Below are 12,194 nucleotides of genomic sequence, written 5' to 3' on the forward strand. Positions count from 1 at the left end.
GTTAGAGGTCATAGAGGAGGCTGTTTCAAGCTTCTCTAAAGACCTCAATATCAGCTCAAGTGTTGGACTCATGTTAAACTCTGCGAGTTCAAGGACATTAATGTTACTCAGTTGGCTTGTTTAAGCTTTATTCCAATTTCCATATGACCTAACTGGTGATTTATGTTCACTGCAGTGTCCCCACAGCAATTACAACACATGTCAGCAGTTTTCACAGCAGTTCATTACTGTCAAAAACTCAAACACTTAGCGCCACCTCTGATTTATTTTTGAGTTGCATTTATTTTATTCCCCAAATCTTTTGCAGATGAGACATTTCATCCCAGGCAAACTTTCCATCATAATTACTTTTGCCGAGCTCGGTCAGATATTAGCACCGAAACGTTTGATTAATTACTTTGTCAGTGAGGAAGTTAAGTGGCTAAGAATTGTGTTATTAGACCTGCTCTGTCTTAAAAGCCTCTTTTAATTGGAAGTCAATGATCATTTGAATAATAGGGGCAGCGGGAAAGTCCATGCATATGATTCCAAAGCGCTGGTTCAGGTCCGTCTTGGCCCTCAGGTACTCGTACAGCTGTGGGTTGATGAGCTGTGCGACGGCCCTGGGGTGCGCGAACACTCCGGCTCCACTGCTGTAGGTGAGAAAAATCTGGGCTTTGTTTCCTGAAGGTGCAGCCTCCAAGTGGTTGTAGACACTCTGCCATTTCTCCTGCACATGTGCCAGTGTGGGCACCTGGAGGGAACACCAAGTGTAATTTAAAATAGTGCAGAAACCAAGTAGGATCACGTGGAACATAGGCAAGGTAATGAATATAAAACACTACTGACATCACAGGTAGTTTGAGTATAAAAATGTAGGCAGACCTTCCAGTCATCAGCTATGTCCATTGAATCATAACGCATCCCCAGATCTGGCCCATTGAAGTTCTGCAGGATGATGATCTTCCCTCGAGCCTCACTCATGGTTGGCACGAGTCGGCTGTGCCACAGCAGGTCCCAGTGAGAGTAGCGATTGATGTAGTCTACCACAGCACCATAGATGTCACCCGTCTCACTGAACTCCTCCTTTAGACGCATTAGCACTGTCTCAGTTGGATACTCCTGCAGGAAGTCAGTCACTCCCTCCAGGACGTCGCCAAAGTGCGCTCGCTGGTAGGACACCCCGTGATGAATGGTGAGGTTTCCGTTGACATGACGCACACGGATGTCTAGGAAGCGAACACCAGCACGGAGCTGGGAGGCCAGGCTCCAGGTCTGGCACTCTGCATACACACCACCATATAGGGCCATGGTGTTGTGTGTCCCAGGCATGGTGATCTCTGACAGCAGCCGATCATCAGGGATGCTGGCCATCCAGGCCAGGTTGAGGAACTCTGGGTTGGGTGTGTCATCATAGTCAGGCCTCTGGATTGCACCGTTACTCGAACTAATGACTCTAAAACACAGACAGATAAAATAACTTATCTAGTACAGGGCTTTTCAAATTTTTGCTCTCAGGTCCAGAGAAAGGAATCAATCCACCTGAGCCACAGTTGCCCCATGGGACAGTCCTTAGGCCTACACTACACCAGTATTTAAAATTATCCAGGTAACTTCAGGATTAATCCTGGGTTTTCAGTACTACACAGGAGGATGTGGTACATCGCCACTCCAGAATAAAGATTAAAATCCGAAGGTATGAAATCATCAACTACTGACCAGTGAAAGTGGAAAGTAGGGTGTTCTAAATCATTTTCAATAGCAACCAAAGTATTTGTGTATTGTAGGATTATAAAATCTTACAATAATACAGAGGAAAACCCCAACAATCAGATGACCATTTATCAGAAAGTACTTGGTTACAGTGGAAAGGAAAAACTCCCTTTTGACAGGAAGAAATTCCCATTAGAATCAGGCTCAGGGAGGGGCAACCATCTGCCATGGCCATTCAGGGGTGAGGAGATGAAGACGAGACAAATGAAAACAGAATCGTAGATAAAACTTTATTCTTTCATTCTTGCAAATAATTTTACTTTTTTTTTTCTTGTTTTATATATGTGATTCTAAAACTTCATGGTCATGGAGGCCAGTGGCCTTCTTCTGGCCGCTCTCCCTTTCTGTACCTCTAACTCTCTGTCTTTCTCACCACCAGTTCTCATGAAGTTCCACTGGTTGGTTGTAGGACCTCAGAGAGGAGTGCCCAGCTGCAGTGGGGCGGCACAGCTGTCTCCCATCATCTAATCTTCACCACAGCATTTAGAACAGCTTTCTTTCTCAACTGTTACCACGTTGGTCAATTTTTGTCAGTGGTAATGCTCTTGTTAGATTTTAAACTCAATTCTTGTGTCAGTCTTCATTTTCAATTGTTCATGCTGTCTCTTCTTTGTCCTTGATGTGCAATTCCTGCTACTATTTAAATATACTGCTGTATTAATAAATCTTTTAACTGCTTCTATTTTCCAAGGATGTCTTTGGCTTAAACATGACAGAACCTTTGAAATATTGACTCTCTTCCAGTTTTACTGAGAGAAGCACTTAAACTTACTTACTTTTTCTTTTGATTTATTGTGTGTGCTTGATGTTCTGAACTGTTGGTGCAATAAGAAATAAAAGTTGCACTGAACTGGACTAAAACCTAAAATGGAAATATATTTGTTGTGGGTAAGTAGCTCCTCTTTGACTTACTCACCCCAGCAGGACCAGCTCGATTAACAACTTGTGCATTTTCACTGAATCTTGTCTCATATTGTTCCTCATTTCTGATTTTCCAGTCCTGGAAACAGATTAAAATTTAAGAGCATGAAAAATAACAAGATCCAGTTTAATGTAATGATAGAATTGACCCATTTAAAAAAAGAAGAAAAAAAAGAAAAGAGGTGCAACAAAAACTTAAAGAAAAATCTTACAAAATCTTGCATGTAAACAATGACGTGTTTGGAGCAGTCATCCAAATATACACGCTGACTTATTAAAAATGTGCTCATTAAAGTAAGGCAAGCTCTTTTTTCCACAAAAAAATTCACTGAAAAATAAATTTATTTAAAATATTGTCTGTAATAAACTCCTCATTACAAGTGCCGACTTAAATCCATTGTCTGAAGGACAAGGTTTTTTTTTTTATGGTCAATTATGTATTGTTGGATGACAAACATGTAAAACAACAACAGAGAAAACAGAAGCTGAAGAGCTGTTCCCATCATGAAAACACGCCAATCTAAAAAGCAGTAAAACTGTAACAGTGGAACAGTAGCAACTGATTCTGAACCAGCTCGAGGTTGACCTCTGCTGAACCCCGTGGCCCATTTCAATGGCAGGCTTAAAGCTTTCTAATCCCAAAGCTGAACCAAACATCCACAGCTACTGTGTCAAACCTGCTGATGTGCCTCGCTGTTTGCTTCTGTTCTTACCTGAAACGAGCTGGGGAGCCGTCCTCGGTCCAGTCCAGAAACGTCCTGGGAGTGTCGAACAGGGAGAGCGGGGAGTTGAGGTGTCAGAGGCAAAATTTGGTGATTTGGGAGATTACTGTGGGAACTAATACAGAGGAGGAGTTGAGGGGTGGGAGTGCAGTACTGTGCATGTGTGAGGGTGGGTGGGAGCGTCAGTGCGAGGGGTAGCTGTCCCTGAATATACATAATGAAAATAATGCCAAAGAAGTAGATGAAAAATCCAATTTTATATGTGTTTTTATATATTTTAAAACTTTAATTTTTGTCTGAATTATGGTTTAAAATAGAGAATAAAAACACAGAAATTATCATGTTTCTTTGGTACAAGTCAGTTGTATGCAGTCATGTTACAGCTGAGTGATTTCTCACAGCGTTTATCAGTCTTCATAAGTTAATATAAGCCCAGTGTTAATATTGGAATGAAAATTTCAGGGGAACTTAAATGGATTGAATGGAAAATGCTAACAAGGAAAGATCTACACAAACTGCATCGAAGGCTGTGAGGTGGGCTTTAATTCAGTTAAGGAAGCCTAATAATGGTCACTTCCAGTTCTTATTAAGAAGAGAAGGCACATCGTACCCTCGAATAAAATGCAAGTTTTTAATTGTCAAACTTTAAAGGAGAACTGTTATGCAACGTCCTTATTTTCTGTCAAATATATGCTGTTACAGTGGCAGATGCTAATGTCAGACATGGTCAAAATGATGACCACTGTGAGCCAAAAGACTGCTACAAACACTCCGGTTCAACATTTTATTTTATTTTTAATTATCATGGTTCTGCATGATGTCACTCAGGGGGATAACCCTAATGAGGACATCACATCCACACATTTTTGGCTGTCAGGCTATAGGAGCTGTCCAAACCTTCTGTTTAAAAGAAACAGCCAATAGAAAGAAAGTAGGCTTAAAGAGGGAGGAGCCCAAACATTCTTTGGTTTCATGCAGTGGATGGACTTAAGGGCCACACACAGGGCCAGTATAACATAATTTATTCTGAGAATTTCAAGAATTACCACTATATAGTGTTGAAAGTTAGGCTATTAGGGTCTCTTTAGACACAACAGATGAATTTTTACTCAAATATATTTTTAACTCAATCTAAGATGTATCTGGTAGTGTGTAAACATGTGGAAAAATGCAGATGTTTGCTCAGTTTGTCTCATATCACAGTCAAACATTGCAAGAAAAGAAAGAGTGTACTTTATTGGTCCCCGTGGGGAAAATCCCTCTCTGCATTTAACCCATTCACTCAGTGAAGCAGTGGGCAGCCATTGGGCGCCCGGGGAGCAGTGTGTAGGGACGGTACCTTGCTCAGGGGTACCTCAGGGTAGCTGTTCAGGGGAATCGAACCCCCGACCTTCCGATCATGGGGCCACCACTCTACCTACTGAGCTATCCCTGCCCAAGGACTAGGCTGCACAACAGCCTAGTCCTTGTCTTGTTTAATCATGTTTGCTTAGCTGTCTCTACATGTCACCAATCCAGAGTGTGTAGAACAGAAATTGCTGCAGTTTTGAATAAATATTTGACGCCAGGTGAATTTGAGCGAAACATAACAAATTCACCTGGCACAGACTGGTAAATATACTCAAGATTTAGATCAAATATAACTATAGGAGGAGCTGCTTATCCAGCATACACTGAATGTAGTCCAGGAAAGCATCAACAGCTCTGTAAGTGAAAGAAAGGGTGGAGAATTATTAATAAATGCAACCACGAGAAGAAGATCAGAAGAACATGCAAAAATGAAAGGTGCATTACAATATTGTCGCTTTTGAAGTCTGTCCAGTTGTAAAGATTAAAGAACCCACAATCTCTCAAATAGCTGACATGTGCTTTTTGGAAACTAGTTTTTACTGGAAATAACGTTATTCATAGACAACCTTACTCAGAATAGCCATATTTACTCACTGACAAATTTAGTCTAGGTTAATAAGTGATGGATGATACCTTAAAATGGAGAAAAAAAATCTGTAATTTAAAGGAACAAGAAGTATCTTAAATGTCTTTTAATTTAAGCAGAACTTCCCCCTGTAACTTTTACACCATATTTAAATGATGAATTAATGTCTATGCTGCTTTTTACTCAAATAGTCAGCGGAGGTGGAGTGTTTAATGTTCAGTGTTTATAAGATTTTATCACTGTCAGTGTTATGTGCTGTTTTTATTAGATACTGTAAGAGTATTTACATAATCCTTGGCTGTCCTGATAGTTTCCTTGTGAAAACAAGCAGAAAATAGCAAATGGAGCCAAAAACTGCAGTTGGCGTAATGGCCACTCAATGGCTCCAAATGCAAGTCAATGGTCAGTGCCATTCATGTCAGCTGTTCATGTTTATGGACAAATACAAAAAGTGGTTTGGGTCTATAGCTAGTATGCTTGTTTATAACTTTCAGTATATTATTTGCCCTTGCTGAAAATATCTGGCTTTGACCCTCCTGTTTTTATCAAACTTCAAGCCACCTTTCAAGTCTCTCTTTTTTTTGTCTCCTCCTGGAAAAAAATATCTACACCCCATTAAAGTCCTTTCTGTATGAACAAAGCAATTCTGGAAGTGTTCCAGTCTGAGTTTAAAACTCACCGCAGCACCAAAGCCACTCTTGTAAAGCTTTTTAATAATATTCTTTTAGCAACTGATTCTGGTGAATGTGTGCAAGTTGTGCTTTTGGACTTAACAGCTGCCTTTGACACAATGTACTGTGAAATCCTCATCTCCAGGCTGGAGCAGTGGGTGGGCATTACTGGCTCAGCTCTGTAATTGTTTAGGGACTAACTCTATGACAGAAATTTTGTGTCAGCATTGATGGTTTTACCTCTACCTCTGCTGTCCTCCCCTGGGGGGGGGGGGGGGGGGGGGGGGGGGGGGGGGGACCACAAGGCTGCATTCTTGGGCTGCTCCTTTTCTCTTTGCACCTGCTATCACTTTGCACTATTTTCTGGAAACACAATATTTCCTTACATTGTTATGCAGACAACTGTCAAGTTTATTTTCCACTTACACACACTGGTGCATACTCTGTCCACTCTCTGCCTTATCAACATCAGGAGATGGTTGTGTCCTTTAGAGTCTAGAGAAGTTGCAGGTACTACTGGGTCTAAACTTTAGACACTCCCTGTATGGACTTTTGCTCTCTGGCCCCATATGAGAAATCCATTATCAGTAATTATTAAAATCCTTTTATTTGTCTTGAAGTCTTTTAATGGTTGTGCCCCATTTTGTCTGTGTGAGCTGCTGCACCCATATATCCCACCTCATTGTCTCAGGTCAGCAGAACAGATGCTTTTGCTTGTTTCAAAGACGCAACTCAAACTCAGAAGGGACAGAGCTTTGAAGTTGTGGCTCAAAAATTGTGGGTTCACTTGTTGGTTTGCAATCTGGTTTAAAAACACACTTTTATTCCCTGGCCTTTGACCCAGTGTGAGATGTTGACTGTGATCTTAAGTTACTTTGTATGTACTCCTAGTGGTATTACCTGATAAGATAGCAGTCCACCTGTGGCTCCAAAACAAGCTAAAAAGGCCGATTCCAGGTTTTGGACAGAAGTCTACATCCCAGTGGGTGACTTTATGTTGACTTCAAGGATGTTTCAAATAAAGTCTAAGGTGGAAATGCTTTTTTAATCATATATTATTATGGGGTTTTTTTAGCCTTTTTTTTTTTTTTTAAGAAGCCCAGTCTATCTGTGATGGGACAGCTGATTATCTTCAGGGCAATAATTCATCCTTCATATGACCACCTGTGCCAAAGTTATTTTCAAGGTTTAGGTATTCCTATGTAAACTTAAACATGAAATAAAGTACTTCATACAGAATGTGTGTAACACATATGCTGTGACCGTGTGAATAAACTTGTGTTGTCTTAGGAAAGTTAACCAAAGACTTCAGGGTGTGTCCAGAGGAAGTTTCAGGTGAATGCGAACAGAGACAGAAAATCCTGAAAGTTTAATGTTAAAATTAAATAAATGGTAATATTGTCTCTGACTACCATCAAGTAAAACTTTATACAGAACAAGACATCACAAAAGTCTTTCAATATAAAAAAGTAAAAATAAAAGACATGCTTGGACTTGTTTGTTGAGCTCCTGACTGTTGTATCTGTTAGAGTTGATGCTTTTGAGATTGTCATTTGTGCTAAGATATATATAACCACTGCTTGTGTGTGTGTGCTGATAAAATGTTTCTCCTTCTATGATGGAAGAAGCAGCTTTGTTGCTGTAATTTTTCCTTACACATTTAGAAACCACAAGGTTCTGTTCATCTGAGGTGCAGGACTGCTCACTTCTGCTTTTTACACACCTTAGTTCGTTGAAAGGTCGCATCCTGTATGGGGTGACTGGAGAGGTTGATAAGAAGTTATGCCTTGTATGGTATGACGAGGGGCCACACACACACACACTCTAGTGTCAGTGTTTTATTTTATATACCAAAGAAAAAAAAAGAATAATTTACGAGTGGATCTTTGTAGCTAATAGCAGAGAAGTCTGCCCACTGCCTCTGGTTGTGTAGGGCTCTTGGCCTTTGGCTGTAGGCACTTCATCTGGACCTATCTTTTCCCTCATCTCACCGTGAGATGCGTAGCCTTGGGTCTTTGTACTCTTGGGACCTACAGACGGTCTATTAAAAATAAAGTTTTCTATAAGGGCAGATGTCCAAATTCAAAAAGTGGTTAATATTTAATGACAGCATAATGACCTCAGGAATCCTCTGGATACTTGAGACTTTGATCCAATGACTCTGATTATCAGAATGGCTTCTTTTACACGATCTGTACATATCTGACACTATTTTTTTTAACATTATCTTCTTCATTATGAATGAAATCAGTTTCATCACGCTCTTAAATCTGCCAGGCCTGTTGCTGTCATTGGCTGTTTTTCCCAGCAGACATCGTACCAGGAAAATCAGGCTTTGCAAGGCAAGTTTTGAAACTGAACCTAGACCAGCCTCTTGTTTAAGGCAGACATTTTCCTTATTTGTTTATGTTGGTAAAACTCAAGATCCTTCTGTATGTGTGTCACCTTGTTCCTAAAAGCGCACTCAGTCTGTGTAGACTTTTTAGGATAATTAGAGGGTCACTTTACCCAAGTTGTAAAAAATTATATTTTCTCTTCCCTTTGGGGTTGTATCTGAATTTCCAGTGTAAAAAGTCAACCAAATCAAAAATATGGAGAGACCTTTGTAAATAAGAGAGGAGGCGAAAGCTTAGACTCAATTCTGGTGGTCAAAAAGTAACACTTTGTTTGACTTCCTCCATTTGACTTCCTCGTGAACAGATGTAATTTTAAATAAACATAAAACTCTTAGGTTTAAATAACATTTCCTCTTGCTAAACTCTTAGTGCACCAATATTTATTCATTTATTTTTATATTTTTGTGTCTCAAATGTCGTGAAATGCTAAAAAGAAAACATACCAAAAAAATTAAAGTGTGTACGTAAGTTTTATGTGACTAGTATGAAAAATATTCAAATGAAAGCTGCTGTCAGCAGGCAGTGATACTGTATCTTGAAATGTTCTTTTTCACTAGTAAACAAAGCCATTTCCAGAAACACAGGTTTTCTTTTGTTATTCGTCTCAACTCACATCCTCAAAAATGAATGAACGAATAAATGCAAAGACAATGAATAAATATTTCTTTCATGACGATACTGATACTAACACACATAAGCAGCAAAGACAATAGGGAGACATTTGTTTCTGCTCATTAGGCGCGATGATGCATTTCACTTCATTTTACTGATAATTTCTGTAGTATCTCGTCACCCAAACTGGTTGGGAAGGTGTGTGACCATATGATTAAAACAATGACAAAAGGCAACAAGGGCTGGTATTCCAGCATGTGGTTGGAGCTTCAGCCACAGTGTTTCTAGATGGACTCTCTCAGCCAATCAGCACAGAGCACGCATGACTCACTTCCTTGTATCTGCTCCCTTATTTGGCAGGAAGGGGTTGTCCTTATTTGACTATAGGGTGGAAAATGGTGGAAGGCAAAGCCAGACGGCTGCAGTAGACTGAGGATAACCAGCAGTTTTATCTTTGGTGAGTAAACATCTGCCTTCTGTGCTTCACAGTCTCTGATCTGAAGGGTGTTTAGAGTCTATTTGAAAGCGAGTTTGATAGGGGGGACTGGTAGCAGCATGCTAGGGTGATTCATGTAGGAGAGGCAGAGAATCAGGAAATGAGAGAAACAAGCTTGGAAACAAACAGCAACACAATCCCGAGACTGGGTTTAGGTTGAAGCTGCCAAAAGAAATAGCTTCTGGGATTGAAAGTGCTCAGTAGATGATCTACTGAAGTTCACAACCTGGAGCCATTTCTTTGTTTCCAGTCTTTCTAGTGTTACTACAAATAGACACACCTACTGTTATCCCTGAGTTATTTTTCCAGCACGACAACATTGAGATTGATGATTAATGCTAGAAGTATGACAAAGATGCACTGCTATTAGATGTGGATGCATAGTTTCACAGATGAACATTTACACTGATGTGGTAAGTAATCATTCAGTAAATTGTCTCGGTTTATGCTTCCTAAATGAAAGGATTCGCTTATATCCTTCTTTACGTCATTAAGAATTGATCATCTTTGAGTCTTTAACATATTATTTTGCATAAAAATGTATTTTTTGTGCTTTACTGCAAACAAAATGCCGGTGATTGAAATTATAAAACCATGCTTGTTTCATTTTAGCTGAATACTTCTCTTTAAACTTAAACTATATGTTGTTACAAGTTTTCTAAGAATTACTAACTTTTTTTGACATAAAATGACAAAAGTTTGCTCACGTATCATAGACGTGATTATTTGTGGGTCTTTTTTGTGCTCTGTCACATATGAAGTATCACTGAACTGGACTTTTACTTTGTTAACAAAATTCTTCCTTGTGTTTTTACATGAAAAACTTAGAAAACACCAAAAGGTTTATCAGTAATGACACATGCCTTCCCTGTCACATGTTGCCCATAACATTAAGTGTAAGATGACACCTTTAAGTATTACTCTACACGATATGGTGCATAGGCAGCAGCTGGTGACATGTGTGTATGCCAGCAGTTAGCTTGCTTTTAGTTGGCCTGTGAAAAGGGGGGAAACGTTTGTGACTTAACACACCTGTTAGGTGCAAAACGTGGCCAGGCTTTCATTCCAGCGGGGAATTTTTTTGGAAGGGTATTTAATTGTAGTGGCAAACAAATGATAAAATAGTTAACAAAACATGTCAAAAAGTGGATTCTGTTCATCTTGATGTAGCACTTAGATGACTTCTGAAGAGGTCACTTGGATGAGTGACGGGAGCAGCCATAAGAAAGAGGGATTTGCGACCCAGTTCAGAGTTAAAGCTGGTGTGGTCATATGCTATATCTAGCACAGTGTGGATGCAGTTTTAAAGGGCCAGTAAGTAGAGAGGGCTATCTACCAGTTGAAAGATCGGTGGTTCAATCCCTGACTCCTCTAGTCTGGATATCAAAGCAACCTTGGGGAGTATACTAAACCCTTAATTGCTCCAGATGTTTTCGATCCAGTGTCAGTGTGTGAATATTAGGTGAAAAGTTTTTTGGTGAATGAAGCTTTTAAGAAGAAAGCACTTTGAGTGCTCAAATAGAGCAGAAAGGTGCTGTATAAGTATTAGTCTGTTTAACCTTAAAATCTTTTGTTCTGTCTCTCCAGATTCACTCTGTGTGCACTTTTAACTTGGCAGAAGAAAAACAGCAGTGATGGCTGATTCAGCACAAATCAAGAAGACCGCAGCCAAAGTGTTGTGCTGTGTGGAGAAGGTTTCCTCCTTCGCCTCCTCCATTGACCCCATCTTTGGTGTTGTCTCTTCCCTGGTTGGAGTGGCTCGCAAGGGCCTGATGGATGAAGAGGATCATCCTCTGGAGAAGGACTTTCAAGCGATCCACACCAAACTACAGAGCATCTCTCAGAAGAACCAGGAATGCCTGAAGAAGATCCACATTGACGAGGTGAACGAAACCTACGGCAAGTACGAGGAGTACATCAAGCACCAGTACAATGCCTTCAACAACATGGTGGCACTGGTGAAGAAAGATCCAGGCAACGCCACGCGCCACATGGAGACCTTTGAGAAGATTTATGAGAGGGACAAGTCTGACATGAGCCTGGATGTGTATTATCGTGGCGTGGTGGGTACACAAACGCTATTCGGAAAACCGCTGCTAAAAGTGTACTTTGAACACTGTGAAGGCGACCGAGAAATCATGGAGCGCCGCTGTTCACACATCACCCACCTCTTCCACATGGGCCTCATCGCCCTCATGGGCTACACAGCTGTTACAGAGGACGATGAAGATGAAGTGCGCGAGAAGTGGACTGGCAGGGTGCAGGACATCCAGGAGAAGATGCAGGAGGTGCTCAGCGAGTGCAAACCCCAAGCATCCTAAGCCCCACAAGGAGAGAGGACATCCTTTGAGTCTGGTGGTACTAACAAGGGGACCAATCAGGACTCTCAGCTGTGGATTTAAAAAAAATAAATTATGCTATTATATAAAAATATATGTAAGACCAAAGCCATGTTTTCATTTGAGCACTTGAGCTGCACTGGATGGTTGTACTGCAGCATCTTACTTGTTGTCTTGACAATGTATACTGCTTTCAGAGTTACCACTATAATGTTCAGCTGCTTTGTGCTGCGCCTCAATAGATGCTGAAATTTTATACAATAAAATGTATGAATTATTATACAGTCAAGTTGTATATTTGTGAAATAAAGCTGCAGCAAAAAAAATAAAGTCAATTCATGAGGGGCAA

General features: G+C 40.3%; 2 protein-coding genes across 2 annotated transcripts; one reads left to right on the top strand and one right to left on the bottom strand.

The window, feature by feature from the left end:
* Positions 1-262: 262 nt before the first annotated feature.
* On the bottom strand, positions 263-3,504 carry LOC147303866 (uncharacterized). Its single transcript, XM_086280479.1, has 4 exons — positions 3,387-3,504; positions 2,669-2,752; positions 865-1,435; positions 263-733 (listed from the first exon to the last, which is right to left on the bottom strand). The coding sequence occupies exons 2-4, from the start codon at positions 2,734-2,736 to the stop codon at positions 437-439; spliced, it is 936 nt and encodes a 311-aa protein (XP_086136605.1). The 5' UTR covers positions 2,737-2,752; positions 3,387-3,504; the 3' UTR covers positions 263-436.
* Positions 3,505-9,369: 5,865 nt separating this feature from the next.
* On the top strand, positions 9,370-12,194 carry rpz2 (rapunzel 2). Its single transcript, XM_086281095.1, has 2 exons — positions 9,370-9,467; positions 11,094-12,194. Exon 2 carries the CDS (start codon positions 11,141-11,143, stop codon positions 11,825-11,827), a length of 687 nt encoding a protein of 228 aa, XP_086137221.1. The 5' UTR covers positions 9,370-9,467; positions 11,094-11,140; the 3' UTR covers positions 11,828-12,194.

The sequence above is a fragment of the Aulonocara sp. 'chitande type north' Nkhata Bay genome, linkage group LG22, assembly GCF_057382095.1.
Source record: "Aulonocara sp. 'chitande type north' Nkhata Bay isolate Kocher_YH1m ecotype deep benthic linkage group LG22, A_spYH_male_GT1.1, whole genome shotgun sequence".
NCBI classification, from domain to species: domain Eukaryota; kingdom Metazoa; phylum Chordata; class Actinopteri; order Cichliformes; family Cichlidae; genus Aulonocara; species Aulonocara sp. 'chitande type north' Nkhata Bay.